This window comes from Lontra canadensis, unplaced genomic scaffold, assembly GCF_010015895.1.
Source record: "Lontra canadensis isolate GAN:19392208 unplaced genomic scaffold, GSC_riverotter_1.0 scaffold19, whole genome shotgun sequence".
Lineage (NCBI taxonomy): Eukaryota > Metazoa > Chordata > Mammalia > Carnivora > Mustelidae > Lontra > Lontra canadensis.
The window spans coordinates 12,557,172-12,580,027 of NW_022631013.1; the positions used below are offsets into that span (position 1 = coordinate 12,557,172).

Sequence of the window (22,856 nt, forward strand, 5' to 3'; positions counted from 1 at the left end):
CTGGTACAAGAGCCCAGAAACATGCTAATCACTACCATCTGTTGAGTGTTTACACGTGCCAATCACTGTGCTAAGACTCTGCAGGAACCATGCCGGTTATCCTCACAGGAAGCCTATGAGCGAGTTCTGTCTGGGCTACGTTTTATGGATGGGAACTTGGGCATGGAGGTTAGTAACCTGTCCAAGGTCAGCCAGCTAGAATATGGGACACTAGGCTTCAAGCTAAGAAGTCTGGCTTTCCTGCTGACATTCTCAATTATATGCTAGAAGAAACACCCTCTGGAAATTTAAATTGGGATTTTTTTTTTTTTTTTTTTTTTTGTCCATCCCGCCACATAACGGCAGCAGGCCACAAAGTTCAGGGCTCTGAGTGAGCCCTAGTTCCAGCTCTAACTCACTGGATGTTACCTTGAGCAGGTCACCTCTCCTCTCTGGACCTGGGTCTTCCCGGCTGTCAGGTGAGCAGTTGGACTGCATGACCTTCCCACCCTGCCCATCTGTGGTCGGGATGTTTTCCTAAGGGAGGCTGGGAAGTGCAACACAGGCTCCTGGGCCCTCCAGATTACCTTCTCCCCCAACTACCCACACACCCTCAGATGTCCCTGTGGAGACTCTCAAACTCTCTTCCCCCACCGTCTCATTATATCCTTGCAACAGCCAAAGGAGACAGGCAGGGCAGGAATCGCCATCCCCATTTCATAGACAGGCAAACTGAGGCTCAGAGGACAATCCATTTGCTGAAGGATAGGACAATGAAGTGGGAAGGTCCAGGCTTCCGCCCATTCCTCTGACTCTCAGTCTAATGCTCTTTCATCCGGTCTTCAGCTATTGCTCAGATGAAAAAGGCAGGGGCGGGGAGGGCTTTCTTGGGCTGCCAAGTCTGGGGTATGGAGGGTCGAAACATTGAACCTAGGGGTAGAGCAAATCAGAGCTGGTGGTCTTAGGGACTCGGCATCCTTCTGTCTTCTGCATCTGTAGCCCACTAGTGGTCTCTTTTGCTTAGAGGAGACAGTGCCCGGGGGAGCCTCATACCCCAGGGTCGTCCACCACCCAAATTTACTTGAGAAGAAGCCTCCCTCGGTCTCCTCCCTCCATCCTAACTGCTGATGCAAAAATATGGTCCTCAGGGGAAGAAGGCCAGCAAGTACACAGGCTGCCCCCATTCCTTTGTTCTTCCAGGCAAAGGTCAGCTGGGCACTGCTGAGGGCAAACCTGCTGGGTCCTTCACCAGTAGGGAGGTGAGCAGAAGTGGGGAGCCTGGCATCCCACCTGCTGTCCTCCCTGGCAGGTAGGCACAGTGGCTGCCCCATCGGCAGGCCTGTGGCCCAAGGGCACATCTGCAGATAATTAGTCCCAATCAGGACGATCCGAAACTGCTGATGATGCAGAAACGAGCTGGCCATGTCACTGGTTTGCAAATGGTGAGCAGTTTCTGAACCGTGGCCCTGGCTGGTAGAGCAAGAGTTTAACTTAATATTTAATGTGGCATATAAACGATGGAGAGAAACTGACTCATTCTCTAATGAGATCTTCCCTGCATAGCACGGAGTGTAAGGGCCGAGATGGAGCAGGACGCAGGCCACCTCAACCCCATGCGCATCCACTCCAGGTAGAGCACTGGGCTGGCTTATGGTCCCACTGGGCACCAACTACGTTCCAGGCTCTGTGGGGAGTGGAGAAGGTAAGGCGTGGGGCTGGAAGCTTCAAAGTCTCCCCAAAGAGTTCAGAACTGTATCAACACATCCACGAACACAAGTGGAATTCAATCACTGCCCCGTAGTCACACGGAGGCCCATCCTAACAGCTCTTGGGGGCATTCCTTCAAGGCGTTCTTAACACTTCTCAGTGGGGTCAGCAACTGCCCCCTAGAGGGTGTTTGGAAAACTTGTGGGGGCTTTTCGACGACTGAGAGGCATTGCTACCCACCGTGAGGTTTCCTTTCATCTTGCACAACTATCATGTCCTGCCCAACAGGACAGGTGAAAATTCTGTTTATAATTATTTGAATCTAGCACTGAACTTCATTTACATATAAATGTGAACTTTCAATTTCCAAGATCTTAATATACACGGCATTTTCTAGGAATGCAATGACTGTGTAAACCGAGCAAAGCTCATACTTTATTTTACTTGGAACTTTGCCGGCAGTTCCTCACCTATCCATAAAGTCATGCTCACCGTAGAAGTAGGTACGAGTCTCTAAGCCTGCTCAGGGCTGTGGCTGATTCACAGTGATCCTGCGCACGGGTAGTCTCCAAATTACTTCATCACGTCTTGCTGTCTAATCAGGCAGAGTACTTACGTATCAAAGTACATAGTATTTTTTTAAAGATTTCATTTGTCTATTTGAGATAAAGAGTGAGAGACAGAGAGAAAGCAGCAACTGGGGGACAGAGGGAAAGGCAGAAGCAGACACCCTGCTGAGCAGGGAGCCCAATGTGGGGCTTGATCCCAGGACCCTGGGATCACGACATGAACCAAAGGCAGACGCTTAACCGACTGAGCCACCCAGGCGCCCACAAAGTACATAGTATTAATTATAAACAAATTATAAATAATTTCACTTTCATTCTTCCTGTACCTCATAATTAAGAGATTATTTTTATTTTATTTGAAATAAGATGTGAAGATAGTCTTTATGAACTCAAGTTCAGGAGAGTGAAGGGGCATTGTTAATGTCTGCCGTCCCAAGGGGATGCTGACTGTGACGAGGCAGAGAACCCCAACATCACAGTGCCCCATAAAACATGGGAAGGACTGGGCTATCTTCCCCTGAGTCCTCATTATACAAGCCTCCCACCTGCCTGGGTGTGCCCGTGCCTCTGTGTGTGTGTGTCCTTTATATTTTTTCACACCAATGGGATCATACTTCACACAGTGTTTTACAAATTGCTTATGCACTTAAAAATATATCTCGGACATTTATTCATTTCAGCATAGACAGCTCTACCTAATTCTTTTTAATTGGTTTGATTGGTTGCATAGTATTTTGTGCTAGGAGGAGCCATCATTCATTTAACCAGCCCCTGTTGACAGACACTGCATTGTTTCTATTTGTTTGCCATTATAAATAATTTTATAATTATTATACAGAGATAGGTATCACTGTGCATCTACGTGAATATATCTGTGACCCACATATGAAAGTTCTGGGTTAGAGGGCAGGTGTATGCATTTAAACTTTTGATGGATATTGCCAAATTTCCCTCCAAAACAGGTTATACTGATTTGTAAAGAGGGTATGAAAATACTTGTTTCTCATACCTTCTCCAACACTGGCCCTCAAGAAACACTTCAGTCTTTGATAAGCTAGTGGGTTTTTTAAAGCATCTCATGATTGTTTTAATTTGCAGTTATATTTTTAAAAAGATTTTATTTATTTATTTGATAGAGAGATAGAGAGCACAGGTAAGCAGAGCAGCAGGCAGAGGGAGAGAGAGAAGCAGGCTCTCTGATAAGCAGGGAGCCCGACATGAGGCTCGATCCCAGGACCCTAGAATCATGACCCGAGTCGAAAGCAGATGCTTAACCAACTGAGCCACCCAGGCGCCCCTAATTTGCAGTTTTAAAATCATGAGTCAGGTGCGTATCTTTCATGCACTGTTGGACATCTGCATTTTTCCCAGTGAATTACCTACCCATAGTCTTGACCTGTTTTTTCTACTGATTTTTTTCCTTATTCATTTCATTTTTTTTTTTAAAGATTTTATTTTATTTAGAGAGGGACAGTGAGAGAGAGCATGAGAGGGGAGAAGGTCAAACGGAGAAGACTCCCCGTGGAGCTGGGAGCCTGATGGGGGACTCAATTCTGGGACTCCAGGATCATGACCTGAGCCGACCGAAGGCAGTCGCTTAACCAACTGCGCCACCCAGGTGCCCTTTCCTTATTCATTTCTAAAAGTTCTTTATATATTAAGAAATTACCTTTTTTGTCATCCATGTTCCGCAATTACCCCACCCCCAATTTTATTCTTTGTCTTTTGAATGTTTTTACACCACATACAAAAGACTTATATATTTAACTGTCATTTATGTTATTTTTTCTTTGTCTTTTATAATTTGGAACAGATTTTTAAAGGCCTTCCCCACTCTAAGATTATAAAAGGTAGCCCTCGTTTTTTTTAGTTTACTATTGGTTCTGTTTTTTACACTGAAAGTTTAGTTCAACTTGGAATTTATTTTTATATAAAAAGTGAGGTATGTATCCAACAAGCCCAGTTGTCTCAACATCACTAACTGAATGCTTTATCTTTACCAATTTGAAATACTACATTTATCAACACCCACATATATTTGGATCTATTTAAGGACTCTCTATGCTGTTATATTTGTCTGTTTACTTTAGTTTCGATTACAAATAGTTTTAGGGGCACCTGGCTGGCTCAGTCAAGAGAGCAAATGATCCTTGATCTCTGGGTTGTGAGTTTGAGCCCCACGTTGGGTATAGAGATTAGTTAAATAAATAAATAAACTCTAAAAAAGCCCTAAAAATAGTTTTAGTTGCTGCTGATTTATCATATTTTTTTTCTTAATCCCCTTTTATTTTTTTTATTAACATATAATGTATTATTAGCCCCAGGGGTACAGGTCTGTGAATCATCAGGCTTACACACTTCACAGCACTTACCATAGCACATACCCTCCCCAATGTCCATAACCCAGCCACCCTCTCCATACCCCCCATCATAATGTTTTTTTTTTAAGATTTTATTTATTTATTTGTTGTAGAGAGAGAGAGAGAAAGCACAAGTAGGCAGAGTGGGAGGCAGAGAGAGAGGAGGAAGCAGGCTCCCCACTGAGCAGAGAGCCTGATGTGGGGCTCGATCCCAGGACCCTGGGATCATGACCTGAGCCGAAGGCAGCGGCTTAACCCACTGAGCCACCCAGGTGCCCCCATCATAATGTTTTTAAATAGGCTATGACTTTTGCTCATTTCTCTATTTCAGAGTTTTTTAGCTATCCTTGAGTGTTCATTCTTCCCGTATTTTTATATCATTTTGACATGTTCAAAAAAAAAAAAATTCTGCTGCTAGTTTGATTGGGATTGCTTTGAATGAGTAGATTACTTAGGGGAAACTGACATCTTTATGATATTGAGTTTTCCTGCTTAAGAACAAGTTATATCTCTACATTTATTCTTTTATGTCCTTAGTAGAGTTTAAAGCAAGGTTTATTGCTCAGCCTCTGGGGGTTTTTTGGTGCTACTGTTAAAGGACTCTTTTCTTCTATTAGTTTTCTAGCTAGCTATTGTTTGTTTACTCACGAGAAAGCTAATGATTGTATTTGTAATTAGAATACTTCCAATATTTCAAAATCAAGCATATGGTTATGCAAAATCAAGACATGGGTGAACTTTTTTTTTTTCTTCTTAAAGAATTTTATTACGAGGTTTCTCACCAATTAGGGAAAAGCTTATTTACCAGTAAGAAAAAAGTCCTTATTTTAAAACACAAGTGGAAAAACACCAAAAAGAATTTGGCACAGTAACTGTGGTGAACTCCAGCATTCCCCTGTCCAGTTCCTGTCAACAGCACTCTCTTGGGGCGCACTCAGAGCTTCCAGAAAGAACACCAAACATGCCCTTGTCACGTGACACCTCAGGGCACGAAGGCTCCCCCATGACCTCTCCCTGCGCGCACAAGCACATTAACACAGCCCGTCACGTGCAAACCCCCCATCTAAACGGAGATTAAACGGGACTTAGGATATTAACGTTCTGAAACGAGCACTAGCAGCGAAGCAGAACACAACACAAACGTCCCAATCTAAGAACCTCTACACCTCAGATGGCTCCCAGTGCTCGGCCATCTCCTGAAGACTCCTAGGAGAGGAAGGTACGCACGGTGCCCTTGATTATGCCCCTGCAGATGGGGCACTTTCTCAGAGATGGGGCGCACTCCTGACACACGACCAGGTGGCCGCAGGGAATGAACACGACGGACACCTCCTTGTCCATGCACACTTTGCACGCCCTCTCCTCCTGCAGCCGCCGCAGCTGCTCCTCCAGCGACAGACCTGAAACGTCTTCTGTTGGAATATACTTCATGGTCTTGTCCACAAATAAGTTCTTGTATAACGTGGAGTCGATTTCTTTTAAGCAACTTTTGAAGATGTTGGCCGATGATGTCAAAGACATGGGTGAACTTTTAAAAAACAGATTGAGTTTTTTAAACAAGATTTTTTTATTCTTAGAGAGAGCACTCACCAGAGCAGAGGGAAAGGGAGATAGAATCTCCAGCAGCCTCCCTGCTACGTGTGGAGCATAGCGCAGGGCTCTCACAACCTTGAGAGCATGAGCTGAGCTGAAACCACGAGTCAGACGCTCCACTGACTGAGCCACCCAGTTGCCCCTGGATTTAAAACATTTGTAATAAGGGCACCTGGGTGGCTCAGTGGGTTAAAGTCTCTGCCCTCAGCTCAGGTCATGATCTTGGAGTCCCAGGATCAAGTCCCCCATCAGGCTCTCTGCTCAGTAGGGAGTCTGCTTCTCCCTCTGACCTCCCCTCTCATGTTCTTTCTCTCTCTCACACATAAATAAATAAAATCTTTTTTTTTTTAATTGTCATAAGGGGCACCTGGGTGGTTCAGTGGGTTAAGCCTCTGACTTCGGCTCATGACATGATCTCAGGGTCCTGGGATCGAGCCCCACATCGGGCTCTCTGCTCAGCAGGGAACCTGCTTCCCCCTGTCTCTGCCTGCCTCTCTGCCTACTTGCGATTTCTCTCTCCCTGTCAAATAAATAAATAAGTAAATAATCTTGAAAAAATTGTAATAAAATAAAACAGCTCAGAATTGCACATGATCACGAAGTGGTCCTAGGTATAGTAAGAGCCCATCATGTAACGTGATACTGATTTTTCCCAACAGCTTTTACCTGCCACCTCATATCTTGCTCTCATAACCCTCCGTCCTCCTTCACAGAAACACCCCTTCAGCAGTGAACACCCAGGAACACACCTCTGTGGAAGGACAGGCAAAACAGCCTATTTTTTCTATTTTTCCCAGAACAAGGCAGAAAATATTTCTTCCAAGGTAACCATCCACGACCTGAGTGCTTTTACGATTCTACAGCAGATAATTCAATGTGCTTTTAGGAAAGATGAGAGTTAAAAACAACACAAAGAGTAATAATGAGTCAGAGGCTAGAATTATCTCTAATAATAAAAAAAATTTAAAGATCAAGCATAATTCTGACTTTGCTCTGGAGTACAAACAAGTCTTTGGTCAAAGGTTTACCTGAAAACCCAATCCACTCCCAGACCTGCTGCCTGGACCCAACCACAGCCTTTCAGGAGGAGAGGGGCTCTCACTGTCTTAGAGCCTATATGACATCCAGCCCTCTCCCCCAAAGTTCTAACCCAAGCCCAGTTCCAAGCTTACCTGACATAACCATAGCCCACCTGTACTTCTAAGAACCCCTGTCTGTTCCTTCTTACCATGTCCTGCCTAGCAGCCTACAGGGACTTTCTGTGACCCCCGGCTGGACCCCTCAGCTCTGGGCCAAGCGCCAGCCCCAAGGCTCCCACTATCTGTCTGTCTAGTATCTGAGACTGCTTCCTGCCTGCCCACTTGGACAAATGTCCAGAGTCTGTCCTCCCATATTATCTCACTGGTGTCGGAGCAGGAAAATGTATCTGTCTAACCCAGCCCTTCTAGTCCAGCCCCCTCTGCGGCACCAAGTTCAACAGTGGTGACCGGCCACCACGAGAAAGCCCTGACACAGCAACGCACATCGATGCTTGCTGTGTGCTGAACAAGTGTAAGCACCTTTTACGAATTAATTAATGAATTAATCCTTGCAACAACACCATGGGTTGGACTCTATCACCATTGCCATTTTAGGGATTTATTTTTTAAACATGGCCCAGAATTCTTACATGATCTACTCAAAATTACAGAGCTAGTCAACGGCAAGTTCAAATCCAGCAGCGTGCCTCCAGGCTCCAAACTCTTTACACTGAGAGAGAAAGAGGCTGGCCCTGGGCCTTCCAGAAAGGCAGCTACTTTGTATCCACCAAACACCTTCCAGCCTAATCCTCCTGCCCTTTTTGACTGGCCACTGCCTCGAAGTCTGAAATGCCAATGACAGTTTGCCAGAAGTGTGCTCTTTCTCAAGTCTCACCAGCCAGGGCTGCCCTTCTCACGAGAGGGACTGAACACCAGGCCCCACCCACTTTCCAAAATCACCGAAGCCCCTGTGTCACGGGCCTCGCCTACCATCCGTCCCAGCTCATAGTCCCTTTGGCATTTTCTCTCCTCTGGCTTTATCGGAGCAACAGAGAGCCTATTCTTACCACAGTCACAACCCCTGAGCCCAGCAGTCTCCTGCCTGACCAATACCAGGATCTCATATCGTTATTAAAACAAAAAATGTCCAGTCAAGTCCAAAAGCACCAAGCCACTCACTGCACGCAGGCAATCTCAGTCTCTCTGTGCCAATCTCTCTCTCTTTCTCTCTCTTCCACCTTAGGTGCCCTCACCTGTCACAATGGGGTAGGACTGTGGTCCAGGCACGCTGCTCCCGATGTCGGCAGGGGTGGGACTGGTCAGGTTGGCCTTCATGTCGTCCAGCCCTCCAGCCAGCGAGGCCATCGCTGAATACTCAGTGGTCTGAAAGAGGAAACAAAAGAGAGAGAGCTCAGTATCCAGACTCCAAAACACCTCGGCCAGACGCCAGCACCAACCACATTCTGGGGTTCAGCCACCTCACTGGGCTAGCCCATGCCGGTGCCAAGGCCCACTGAGGGCTCACAACCCCCATTCCCCGCCCCCAGTGTCGAGAAAGCAGGCTCAGCTCAACAGAACAAGACGGGTGTCCAAACTCAGCAGCTGTCCCTGGGGGAGGAGGTGGGCGGTCTTCAGTGCAGCCGCACTAGAATCCCAGCCTAGCTTCCTGTCCCTGCAGGTTCCACCTGCCCCGTCCTGGCGGCCACAGACGGCCACTCCCATGCAGGGAGGGAGATGTCAGCAACCAAGAACAAGACAGAGATAAGAGTCGTGTTGCCAAGAGGTTGGAGAGAAAAGTGTCCGACTTCAATGCTCTTAAACCACAGACGCAGAATACCAGAAACAAGGTTAAGAGGAGTCTGAGACATCATCGTGCCATGCCTTCAGTTCATAGATGAGCACACTGAGGCCCGAGGCAAAGAGGGTTCTGTCCGCGGCCAACAGGGCAGAATCCCAGTGCAGGGAGTAGTCCCCCAAAATCTTTCACTCAAAATCCAATACAATATGACCAAACGAACCACAGTTTGGCAAGCACCTGTCTGCTGAGAACTGCGGGGCGCACAGCTGGACTGAGCACGTTCACTCCAACTGTGGGCGCCTAGCCCACAATCGTGCTCCTTTCTTTAAGCCATTTCATGAAATCAGAGCTTGGGATGAGTCATTTCCTTGGCATACATGCCACCATCACAGCAGTCTCCAAAAGATGCCAACCTTGGTCTTCCCATTCAGGGACAGACAAAATGAGAAGCATGAATGCCAGGTCCCTTCCTTCCACCTAACCCCCAGGCCGATTTTCAGGTAAAGAAAATATTTGCAGAGGCGCCTGGGTGGCTCACTGGGTTAAAGCCTCTGCCTTTGGCTCAGGTCATGATCCCAGGGCCCCGGGGATCAAGCCCCACATCAGGCTCTCTGCTCAGCGGGGAGCCTGCTTCCCTCTCTCTGTCTCTGCCTGCCTCTCTGACTACTTGTGATCTCTGTCATCAAATAAATAAATAAAATCTTTAAAAAAATATTTGCAAACACCTAAGCCAAAGACTTGGGTGTGCATATCAAATTCTGGTATAAGAAGTTCTCTCCATGACCCTGGTCTCGCTTACGGAAAGCACATCCCTATCTGTCCAGGCCTTATGTCCTCGGCAGACAGAGACAGAGAAGCAAGCAGTCTTCTGAGAGGAGATGCGGGCACCTTGGGTAGGAGGCTGAGGACTGAGCCATAGGGTACAGAACCGGGGGAGCCCCTGGGCCAGTGGCAGGCAGGCAGGACTCCGACACAGGTACATTCCTGCTGCTTCCCTTGGAATATGAATTAGAAAGAATTCTTGGGCAGCTCAAAGTGGGGTGGTTGGCAGCCGTGAGTCAGCGAGGTGCTGCAGGCCCAGGCACCCTGCCGTGAGCCTCCCTGAGGACATCTTTGTTTGGAGCCCCTGGGCTCTCCATCGTCTCCAGCTAAGGCTGATTCTGAAACATGCAGAGAAGAGCACAGGCCTCTGAGGAGGAAGGACGAGAGGGGGACATGCCTCCCTGCCATCAGGAATCACTGTAGAGCCATAGTAATTAAGACAGCTTGGGATTGGCACGGGGCAGATAAATAGATCCGTGAAACAGAAGCGAGTCCAGGAGCTGATCTGTGCATATATGGAAACTTGATATATGAGAGAGGTGATGTACAAATCAGCAGGGAAGGATGGCCTCTGATCAACAGTGCGAGGGGGACCCAGTTATCCATTCAGAAAGAAGGGGGGAAAAAGAAATTAGATCTTTACTTCACACAGACACAAAAATCAATTTCAGGTGGATTGGAGACCTAACGGGAAAGGCAAAGACATCTAACGTGGTTGGCTCTAGGTCCAGCCAAAAATCCTTGGGGAAAAGCCTGCCCTTTAAAAGGAAACTAGTGGTCCTGGGATAATCACACAGGTTTCTTGGTCACTGTGAGGACTGCAGTGGGTCCCAGTTATCCTTCTGCCCTGATCTGATGCCTCCTCCTCCAGGAAGTCCTTCCTGACTACCACTCCTTAGGAGGCAGGAGACCTGCCTGTGCTCTGCTGGCCCCACCAAGTGGTCACGCCAGGGCAATAAGAACCACAATCTTCACACCCATGTCAAAAGCTCACATTTATTGATCCCTTGCTCTGCATCAGGAGCTTTACCTGAATGTTCCATTTAATCCTCACAGTAACTCCATGAAATAGGTTCTATGTTATTCCCATTTTACAGATGATGAACTGAAACCTATGCTAGAAGCGAAGTAGCTTGCCTTAAAGTCGTACAACTTCTAGGTGCCACAGCCAGGATTCCAATTGAATCCACCTGACTCCCAAGTCTTGAAAATGACTCTAATGATTTTCATACTGTGAGTCCTGACCTGTAAACACATGTGAAATCAATTTGCTAGGGCCAATATTGTAAAAAAATGAAATTAGAATAGACTAGAACAGAAAATATCTAAGGTTCACACACACAGCAAGAGTAAGTCCTATTTTAGAAATATGTTTCACGTATAAGTGGATACAGGTCTACTAAGTAGAGGTGAGAATATGTTTCTTGCTTCAGGTCAGGACCAGGAAAGTTTTCATTCCATGCAGCGAGGAGCTGTTGGGCAAAGATTACTGTCTAGACTTCGTCCCCCACCAAATGGGACCTGGTCGTGGCATTAGCCTCCTAATTTGCTAAAAAAGGAACCTGGAAGTCAGGTCCACTGGAACAGCTCCTTCGGTGCATTGCCATGAGCAAAAAAGGAGGTCAAAACAATTCTGTAAGGGTCTCTTTCAAGATGGTATCTTCTGGAGCTCCTGGGACTCTGGGGTAGAGGATAGGGCTCCTTCCTTTCTGTGCTCCCGAGTGCCCTTATGGAAGCCTGAGCATAATGAATGTTCAGTGTTTATTGAGCCTTTCTTGTGCACAAGATGGCATGAGAAGACCAGACATGTTCTCTGATTCTCAGCCACAAACCCCAAGGGAAAAGACACATGGCCCAGAAGCTTTATCCAAGAGGAGCTGGAGCACAGAACCATTTGTTGAATGTGGAGTGAGAAGTGGTCAGGACAGGGTTCTTGAGCAGGTGGTACTGAACCCGGGTCTGGGCGATCCCCAACCCCCAAGGCTGGTAAATGCTGTAGGAAGGCTCAGAGGTAAGAGGACAGGAGGGATCTGGAAAACAGGGCACATGCCCATCGTTGAAGGAAGTGAAAGTAGAAAAAGGCAAATATGGAAAGGTAGTCGAGCTAGGATTCGACTGTGAAAGGCTTGCACAGGGAACATATGGATGAAAACATGAATGAGTGACACTTAGGTGGGCCAGGCAGTAATCTCAACCAAGTGCCAACATCCCTGCGTCCCTCCTTACCCCACGGCCAGACTTACTCTCTTCCTGAACTCCAGGCTGGGCAGCTGGGTCTGCAAGGGAAAGCTTTCATCTCCCTCAAGAAAGCAGAACCAATCTGTGTTTAAGAAAATTGAGAGGGTAGCCAACTGGGATATTCTGCCTCTTAATTTCTTTGATGTCCAGTTGGAAGTGTCTTCTAGGTATTTGATTTTGTTTTCGTCAATAAATTGATTGTCAAATTTGTCCAGTCACCTTGATAGTTGGGTTTGGATCACCTTTCCAAGATAAAAATCTGTAACTTGTGTTACACATGTGGTAGGAGGTCCAAAAATCCAGTCTCCCAACCACGACTGGCTGCCAGAAGGTAGAGTGAACTTCCCTAAAGAGTGGGGGTCCTGGGGACAGGGGACTTGGAAACTGGTCCTCAGCTGTCCTTGGCTACCTGTACCTCCCACCACCACCACCACGTGGTGGTTTGGTCCAAGTCTAAACCCTTCTTTTGTAGGATTCCACGGCTGTTATTCTGCTCCTGCATGAGCCAGGGAACGCCATCATTTAGTTGTGGTGTGTAATTATTCCCTAAGTCCTCATCACTGCCCATCCCTTGGGGCTGCTGATGATTCTCTCCAATCTCCTGGGCTCCCTTCCTCCCACGGCTGCTCCTCAGCCACTCCCAGCAGTCCTACCCTGGAGGACTCATCTCATTCATCACGTAGAGAACTCCTACACTGTCCACAAGACCCAGCTCCAATGTCACCTCCTTGGTGAAGCCATTCCTGAGTCCCCCACTTCTACAAAGAAATCATGAATCTGTCTATGCTTCCCTACTTCCACAGACCTCCATTACCATTCTTCTACCATATTTAATGGCCATTTGTCTATCTCCCTCTAGGTTGCCTTGAGAGCACAGAATAGGGAACATTCCTAGAGCCCCCTAAGCACATTAGCCACAACACTTAAAAAGTTAACTGAGAAGTGTTTGAATGAGAACCCTAAATGATACGCTAACTTTCCCCTGCCCCACCCCCAACTCTCCCCTCATCAAGTCAGGCAACCAGAAAACAACGTCCTTGGCCACCATGAGTTAAAACCTCTGGGGAAGAGCTTTCACTCTTCTGTGAGAAAATATCATGCATTCAACATTTGTTAGAGGAAATAAAAGAGCCATACGAAGAACTTTTTTTTAAACCTCTGAAGACGCTGCCCATTAGAATATTCAAAGTCCTTGCCAGTCTCTCCCCAGTTCAGCACCCCTGATGTGTTTTTCTCCTACTGAGTAGTTAACCTGCCTGTGGTTGAGCAAGAGGAACCCTGGAAACCACGGCTTGCCCGTTTTTGCTTTGGCTGCCAAGAAGCTCAGTCAAATTCAGTGTTCAACCACCACAACCACAACATTGCTGGCACCTGGTGCTAGGACCTTCCCTCTTTTGCCACGTCATTTCTGAACTTTTTCTCAGCCTTAACTTACTAACTTAGGGACGTGTAATTGTTTACTTTGCAGGACATCTCAGGTCCTTTGTGAAACTGGAAACTGGATGAGGTAGAAAGAATGACAGATAAAGGAAGATGGAAAGGAAGGTCAGGAGACAGAAAGAGAAGAGAGAAGGCATTACCGGTGCCTCTGGTAACCGCGACAACGTACTTCCACTTCTCATAGTTATTTGGGAGACCAAGGGCTGAACTGATGGAACACGGTAGTCACGCGTGCTAAGCGTGTTGGTGCTCCCACACGCTCGGGAACAGGGCCCCCTCTCCTCCCACCACCGACAGTCACAGGCAATAGCTGTGTTCCACACTTCTAACTTCTCTGAGCCCTCGGGGTTCTTTCTTAGGATGTTATTTGGGGCTTCTGCTCCCTTCCCATCAGAGCCTCCCTGGTGCCGTCCTTGACCGTGACCCAGAAAGAGAAATGAACTGAGGACAGCAATTCACAGACTGTCCACTCCAGGGCAACCAACGAGGATAAATTCTGCCTACTGCCCCAGAGTCTCTTGAGGCCTCAAGGTCGAGGCCAGCAGGTATGGACACCCTCCTCACAGATACCATGCTCCAGATGATGGAAACTCTTGAACTCTCCAGTGTCTGAGCTAGACAGATTCTCAGGGTCTTTTTCCCCAACATGGAAAAAACTGAGGTACAGGCAGGGAAATGGACTTCCTCAGCTAATTTTTACCTGATTCATATATAGCCTTTGCCCCTGTGGTAGAAAAAACTGTGAGCCAGGAGCAATAGCACGGGGTTCTCAGCCCAGCTCTGCCTCTCTCTCTCCTGTGTGACCTCAGGCAAACCAGGCCAGCTCTTGGGGCCTCATTTTCCTTGTTAATAAAATGAGATTTGAGTCAAACTCCTTGCTGCCTGCCTGCCAGGATGGGTATGCAGGTCCTTCAGATAAGGGCAGGGATGGTACTGGAAGCTAAGCCACACAAGGGGAAAGGAATCCTAGGAGGGACTCCAGGAGCCATGTGCCCTGGGAAAGTGGGTGCTGGGTGTCATTCGGGTCCCTAGGAAATTACCTGGAAAAGGACTGCCTGGGGCTGCACCAAGTATTGTCTCATCAGCACGGGGCACCACTGCCATAGCATGGAGGAGAAAAGAAACACAGACACGTGAGAAGGAGGGCAGCACGAAGGAGGGCAGGGCATGGGGACAAGGCTGCAGGGCTGGCTACCTCAGACAGCTACGTCAGCCCAAGAGGCTTCCCCATCACCTGTGGGGCTCCTCCAGGCTTGCTGCCCAGCCTCAGGAGGTCCTTGGAAGCTGGGCCAGCGCCAGGTCAACCACACCCATCCTGAGGGACCAGACACCTGCCCACAGACACACCTACCCAGCGGGGTACACGAGCTGGAGTTGGGGAGCTGTGTCCCCAGGGCCTGGTCTGATGACCTGAGACTGAGGAGGCAGATGGGTCTGGATGCCTCAGGCAGCTGGGTTGGAGCTGGGGCCGAAGGACAGAGGTCTCCCTTCCTGGCCTCTGCTTCCCCAGCTGTCTGAGGGCTTGCGTATGATCTCCAAGTTGCCTGCCACCGATGATGGCCCTTTGCCCCTCTAACTGGTCACCTGACAAAGTAGGGATTCCCTCTTCAACAGATGAGCTCCAAGACAAGAAAAGAGAGACAGAGGGGATCCTATAGGTTAGAGGAGACTTGAGACGTATCAATGGGTCGCAGTGTGGACCCTGACACCCACAAATAGACTGTAAAAGATATGACTATAAAAAAATATTATGACATTATGAAACTGTTATAAACGCACACACAGATTGTATATTTGAGATATCTGTGGACATTACAGATTTGCTAACTTTTTAGGTGTGATAATGATATCGTGGTTATGCTTATTAAGGTCTTATCTTTAAAAGAGTCATTCTAAAACATTTACAGATAAAGTGATAGGATGTCTGGAGTCAGCTTCAAAGCGAAGGTAACAAAGTTCAGTTGTTAACAAATTGTGGTCTAACTATGTTACAGGATACTACTCCACAGTACAAAGGAACAAGGCACTGAGGCATGCTGTAGTGCAGGCGAGCCTAAAAGCATGCTAAGTCAAAGACGCCAGGTCTGGGACACCTGGGTGGCTCAGTCAGTTAAGCATCTGCCTTCGGCTTAGGTCATGATCCTAGGGTCCTGGGATCGAGTCCCTCATTGGGCTCCCAGCTCAGTGGGGAGCCTGCTTCTCCCTCTCCTTCTGACCCTCCCTCCTGCTTGTGTCCTCTCTTTCCCTCAAATGAATAAATTTTTAAAATCTTAAAAAAGAAAGAAAAAAAGAAAGAAAGAAAGGAAGAAAGAAAGAAAGAAAGAAAGATGCCAGATATCAGTGGGGTGTCCCAAACTGGCAAATCTGTCACACAGAAGGCAGACCAGGAGAGGCTGGAGCGGGAGCAGGAAAGGGCTTCATCTATAAATGCACATGAGGGGTCTTCTTGGAGAGAAGGAACTGTTCTAAAACTGGACTGTTGGTGTTGGTGGTACAGTTCCATAAACGACTAAAAATCACTGACCTGTATACTTCAGATGAGTGAATTTTATGATATAAAAATTAAAATTCAATAAAGCTGTGGGAAACTAAAGCAGAGTGTAGGGGCAACAGAGGCACCTATGAAACAGGACGAGCCAGGAGTCAAGAACCATTGAATCCAGGGGCAGGGTGCTTACAGGTTAATTAGACTGTTTTGTCTACTTTTGAAATCTTCCATAATTAAAGTCAAAACTCCCAAACAGCCCATATTTGAGCCACAACCCCACTTGCCACACTCATCAACTGTCCAAAAAACACCTGCAGAATAATGTGAGCACCCCAGAGGAAGCGGGCAGCCAGGAATCTGCAGTCTGGTACCTCTCCATCTTCAGGGATGTGCCAAGGTTCCAAACACAAGAAGCATAAGGCCTCCTGTCTGCTCGGCCCTTTCTAGCTGGCAAAGTCCTTGCAAAGACGGAGCTCACAGAGGGGAGCCCCTGTGTGCCCAGTGCAAGCTCAGTCCTGGCCCGTTACCCCCAAAGCGGAGTTAGGATTCGGCAAGACTTCACTATCAGCCCGGCGGGGAAGCTCACACATTTAAGGCGGGATGTCCTCATCTGTAAAATGCTGTGGCCCCAGGCCGAGCACCACTCCTCCAGCTAGGGAGAGAGCCCTGGAGCTGCAGGCAAAGAGCAGGAAGGTTCCACACTTTTATAACCTGCGTAACCCGAGAACCAGACCTGCAGAGCACATGTCAAGGAAAGTTCTGTCGTGGGGCACCTGGCCGGCTCAGCATTTGTGTGTGCAACTCTTGACCTCTGGGTTGTGGGTTCGAGTCCCATGTTGAGTGCAGAGATAACTTAAAAATAAAATCTTTAGGGGCCCTGGGGTGGTTCAGTTGGTCATGTGTCTGACTCATGATTTTGGCTCCGATCATGATCTCAGGGCTGTGAGATCAAGTCCCACATTGGGCTCTGCAATGGGTGTGGAGCCTGCTTAAGGTTCTCTCTCTCCCTCTCCTGTTGACCCTTCCCCCCACAAACAAGTAAATAAATAAATAAAATCTTTAAAAAAAAAAGGGGGAGGGGGGAATAGTTCTGTCTTGACTACCATGGATCAAACCAATTTGCAGGGAGCCTGGAGACCAGACACTGCCTTGGACTCCCTCTCACCCTGGGATGGGGTCAAATGAGGGATATGGACCAGAACCGGCAGAGGCCTTCTGGCTATAAGGCCTCACCTGGGGGGGGAGGGGTTCTGTGCTCTCCTTAGGTATGGTCCTTGCCAGTTTCTTGCTGATGTGGCTGAGGTCAGGCTTAGGTCACACTCTGTGGGATTCTACCCTGAATCCAGATGCCTGGCCGCCGTCAGGAGAAGAGTATGGCTAAGGAAGCCTGCCAGCCCTGAGGCCAGGATGACAGGGTTCAAACTGGACAGGCCAAGTTCACCCTGTGTGGAACCAGGCCAGGCACCTCATGGTCCCGGCTGCTTCTCTCATGTGTAACATGGGGATACATGACCTTCCTCCCAAGGTCGTGAGAAGGCACAAAGTAGATGATAAGAATGTCAAATCCCACAGGGAAGTCCTTTACGTGTCTTTAGGCCTCCCTACATCGGTCTTGGGTGTGTTCTCAGGGGCTCCACTTTCTACGAATGCCACGGGAGGCAGTACTGTTCCCTCCCAGAGCCAATGCAGGGCCCCTTATGTCCTCCACTCTTCATTCTGGACATGTTCTCTCTGACTGGGGCATAAAAAGCTTGCTTCTGCTTTTCTGATGACCTCATTCTCATATTTTGGGTTCTCAGGGCAAGACATATAAAGAAACACTTGAAAAATGCTGCAGAGGGCAACAGGAGAGATCCTGTGGTGGGGGGACTGTTCTCGGTCTAGAGTCTATCATCGCCAATACCTCGATGTGATATTATACTACAGCTTTGCAACATATCATCACTGGGAGAAACCAGAAAAGGATATATAGAATCCTTTTGTATTATTTCTTACAACTGCATGTAAATCTGCAATGATCTCAAACCCAAAGTTTAATTTAAAAAAAGTAAGAAACAAAAAACAAGGTTTTAGCGTTCCATCCCCACTGAACCTAATAAAGATGAATTAAACTTCTAAAAAATGTTTGCTGGGGCGCCTGGCTGGCTCAGTGGGTTAGGCATCCGGCTCTTGATTTCCACTCAGGTCGCGGTCTCAGGGTCCTGGGAGCAAGCCCTGCGTGAGTCTGCTTGTCTCCCTCTCCCTCTGCCCCTCCTCCTACTCCCCCACTCTTTCTCTCTTTCTCAAATAAATAATTTTTTAAAGTGAAATCAATAAAATTAAAAAATTGGTTGCCGGGGTCACCCGGGTGGCTTAGTTGTTTGACTCTGGAGTGACTCTTGATTTTTGGCTCAAGTCATGGTCTCAGGGTTGTGGGATCGAGCCCTGCGTTGGCTCCAAGCTGGGCATGGAGGCTGCTTGGGATTCTCTCTCCCTCTGCTGCTCCCTCCCCTCACCGCTTGTTTGTGTGTTTTCTCTCTTAAAATAATAATAATAATAATAATAATAATAATAATAAATTGGCTGTAAGGGGCTGCTGTAAATGATGCTTGCAAAAGTACTCCATAATCTACAGTGGTACTGTAGATATTGACTGGGGGGAAAGAACTACGTGGATTCTGAATGACCTCCCTTTCCAGGAAGCCTTCCCCGATTTCCCCTCTTGCGCGTTCCTAGAACAACTAAGTGGTCATACCTCCATCACTACACTTAGCACTTCGCATCATACACCTAATTGTTTAGGGTCCTCATCCCCGCACTGGAGTGTGAACTTCATGAGGATGGAGCTGCGTCTCCCTCCTCTTTGTGACAACAGTTCCTGGCCCAGTGCCCAGCTCTGAACAGATGTGACATAAATGCCTGTGGAACCAAATGAGCTGGGACAGGTACCACGGCCTGGCTCTGCCAACAGCACCCGAGGTGCTTCCTAGGGTCACTGAGAGGATAAGTGATCTCAGGATGCTTTTATTTATCAGAAAGCACTAGAGGCACGGATGAGACATGCTCCCTATTCATTTGGCTCTCCAGATCTGTGCTCGTGCTTGGGCCACAGTGGATCACAGTGGAATCAAATCAAGAGATTTGCGAAGTTTACCTGACTCATCACCCCCTAGTCTGTGGCAGCCTGCCAGGCACCCCTCCAGCACACCCCCAGACACACAGGCAGGTGGTGTGGAATAGCAGGGGAAACCCCGTGGAGGAGACTGAAATTAGAGATTGTAGTTTCTGTCCAAGAGAAATTTTTCCAGCAATGACTAACAAGAAGCTCCCCTTTTTCACCCCTGACCACTTAGAGAATTTTAGTGAGCTCCAAATCTCAGAGCCCAGAGGAACTCAGGAGTGATGATGAAGGCTGATCTTTTATCTGATGTTTGAATCCTACCAGTGACAGAGAACTCACTACTTCCTGAGCCAACCACTATCTGGCCACCCAGCTTGGCTATAAGAAAGTGCTAAATCTGTCCCTTTAGGCCTCCCTACATTGGTCTTGGGTGTGCTCTCAGGGGCTCCACTTCCTGCGAGTGCCATGGGAGGCAGTGCTGTTCCCTCCTGGAGCCAATGCAGGGCCCCTTATGTCCTCCACTCTTCATTCTGGACATGTTCTCTCTGACTGGGGCATAAAAAGCTTGCTTCTGCTTTTCTGATGACCTCATCACCTGGATGACTCATGCTGTTCTCAATCAATGCAGCGCTCATGACAAGTTCATTAGAAATGGAAAGTGATTGCATATGTAATTTTGTGTAAGTGTTCATTTTCTCCCATCCCTAGCCAAGCGCTTACAAACTCTTCCCGGGTTCACGTTGCTTCCTGGTAATGTTGACCTGAACTGTACAGGCCCCAGTCCAAATTCCAACCTACTTTTCCAGCTTCTACTCCTATTTACCCTACTTTCCAAACATCATCCTCTACTCCGACCACACCACACACCACAATCCCTGAAAGCCCACATCAGTATCTTGGCTCACACTGTCTTCCCATCCCCACCCAGTCGAAATCCTTGTTGTCTACGATCCGGATCAAAGGGCATCTGCTCCTGAATCTTCCTTAAATTTGTGGTTGAAATAGATCATTTCCTTCTCTTAATCCCCTTTTCTTAATCTCCCTGCACTTCCTTTAGGACATTTGTTCCATGCTACTTTAGTAATCTGGGACCATGTCTGCTCCCCCTCTTCGATAGGAAGACACCTACAGGTCTCTGCCTCAGTTGAAGCTGGATCCCACTGGATCCTACTGGATCCCAGCAGGCCTGGAAAGACCTATCCTGAGTGAAACTGAGCAAGGGAGGGAAAGAAGGGGCAAAGGAACCCAGGGCTCACCCTGAACCTTAAGAGTTCTGTTAGAAGAGGGGGGAGAGAAGGCCCTGGGCACAGAGCATTCTGGCTCTTATCTTCCAAATGCAAGAAAAGAAGTGACAAGGCTTGGAGCACTAAGCTCCGCTTCTGGAGGATGAGAGCGGGGACCAAGGGGTCAAAGCCTCCTAAGTGATAAGAAGGTGCAGTGTGCGTGTGGTGGTGTGTGTAATGCGGGGGGGCAGGGAGATCACACAGGGAGGAGGAGGAAGAAGACACCCTGTTCTGGAGCCCCAGGGCCTGCTTGGGTTCTGCCTGTCTGTGTGATAAGTGGCTCCAGATCCTGACATGAAGAAGAGGGGAGAGAGTCCCCCCAAAACAAAGCTCCATCTCCAGGCAGCCAAACCCTGTGGGCGTCTCCCAGGTGGTCCATGGTGGGGTCTAGCTGTCTCATCCTGCTATGGGACTAGAAAGGGGGCAGGGCAGGGAGCCCCATTATCTCCAAAGGAATGCAGCCCTACTGGCTAGCAAAGGCCCTGAAGAGGGGCATGTGAAGGGAACCCTTCTCCCTGACATCCTAAAGTAGCTGGTGTGGGAGTGGAGGGATTGCTGGAGATGTTCATGGTTGACCTTCATTCGGAATGGACTTCCCAGCTGCAGGAGGACAGAGGTTATCCTGGGGTCGTAACAGAAGGAGACTTCCCTCTGCTAAATCCATGGAGTCGGGGCAGGGAGGCGGATGCCCTGCCCCCCACACCTGCCTCTGCCCGGCCGCCCCTGCGTGGTGAGGCCCACGTGTGCATACACATACACACACTGCTTGGGCCACAGGCCACCTCTCTGCCCTGTCTGCTCCCTCTGAGCCAGAACCTTCAAAAGGGTGATATTCTGCAAAGGCAAACAACAACAGCCTTGGGGGAGAGTGCCCTCTTTGTCCCCAAGGTTTGCTAGGGCCAAACAGAAGCCAGGCAAGAGAAGCACCAGGAAAAAAAAAAAACAAAAACAAAAAAGAAAAAAAACAACAAAATAAAACAAAGCTGAGAAGACCAGGACTCCTTGGTTTGCAAGTCTGAGGCCTCTATAGGCTGTCACCTAAACCCTCACACACTTCTAATAACCCTCAGAATAACATGAACTCCCTAGATGTCGCTTACATACAGGTACGATTCCAGGTGTTAAAACACGGTCATTTCCTGCATCCTTGCAATAACCCTAGGGGTATTACCATCGTCCCCACTTGGCAGATGATGAAAGTGAGGCACAAGGAGCCCAACGAACGTGTCCCCATCACCCCCAGTGGTGAGACCCCAAGTCCAAGATCTTACAGCACTACCCACCATCTCTCCGCCACTGTCATCAACCCCATTCCAGGGCAGGTGAGAAAACCAAAGGTAGGGAAGGCGGCTGAGCCGTGGAGGGGGTGTCAGACTCAGTCCTCTCTGATCTGTGCTCTTCACCGGGATTCCAAGTGTCTCACACGGAGGTGCCGGGGCCCAGGGAAAGAGATCCCAACACTCAGGCCAGGTGAGGTCCCATATACTTCACAGGCCCCTTCAGACACCTGCTTGCTCCCGACCCTGCACCTGTCACAGGGCCATTCCACCTCCCTGAGGGCCCTTTCCCTTTCTCTCCTCCCACCCTTGTCTACCCACCCCTGCAAGGCCTGGGTCAAGAATGACCTCCTGCAGGACATGTTTCCAGATGGAATTGGGGGGCCATTAACTTTATTCTCTCTTCTCCCTGCTCAGACTCAGAGGACAGCCATGCTCAGACGGATGCCAGAACTAGCAACTGATCTTAACATTAGTGAGAACCAACAGAAGAAACAAGCAGGACATCGTGACATTGTTAGTCCTGTCAAGGAAAAATCAGGCCTCGGACCATTTGATTCAAGCACTGTGTTCCTTATCGAAGGTAACCTTCTGGCTTTTAGAGACATCAGAAATGGAAGGAAGTAGACCCCAGGCTTTGGTTTTAGCTATTATGTCTAAGGCCAAATTTAGCTAACGTAGGCAGTAGCAAAAAAACTAGCACAATGACAACAGTGTTTCTGTGTATTTGCGTTTTTATCAGGGTTAATTTGACTTCAGAGCCTTTGCTCTTAATTATTGATAATACCTTTGAGTTCTGCAGTGATTTGCTAATTTCATGAATCTCATATTTTGTACCTGGAAACAAAGCATAATAATCATTTTGTGTGTTTTAATACCTACAATTTACTTAGCAAGCAAGCTCTTGGCCTTGAGTCCAAACGTGTAAACAAACATACTTCTGAGAGCCTGGTTTGAATCTCATTTCTAACAATTCCTTTTGTCTCTCATACACACATAAACATTAAATTTAGCCTTCTGGTTTTATTTCCTTCACCTCTCTCCCACAAATCAAACCTCAAATAATATAAAACTGCTGGCTGGAAATAGGCTTCACACAAAAAAACAAACGCTTTCAAGCCCCATCTCCCGGTCCAACCATCTCCACCTTCTCTGTCTCCTCCAACAAAACAGCCCCTCTCTT

The 22,856-nt window shown here is 48.0% G+C and overlaps 1 protein-coding gene across 5 annotated transcripts in view; it reads right to left on the reverse strand.

Annotated features, from left to right (window-relative positions):
* Window positions 1–22,856, reverse strand: part of PAX5 (paired box 5) — a 188,381-nt gene that overhangs the window by 70,239 nt on the left and 95,286 nt on the right. For 3 of the 5 annotated variants that reach the window (XM_032860604.1, XM_032860601.1, XM_032860602.1), the window contains exons 7-8: window positions 14,566–14,622; window positions 8,481–8,610 (exon numbers count right to left, since the gene is read on the reverse strand). In XM_032860604.1, coding sequence (XP_032716495.1) covers window positions 8,481–8,610; window positions 14,566–14,622 — 187 coding nt within the window. The remainder of the gene's footprint in view (window positions 1–8,480; window positions 8,611–14,565; window positions 14,623–22,856) is intronic. The other 2 variants (XM_032860605.1, XM_032860603.1) reach the window with 1 other exon arrangement.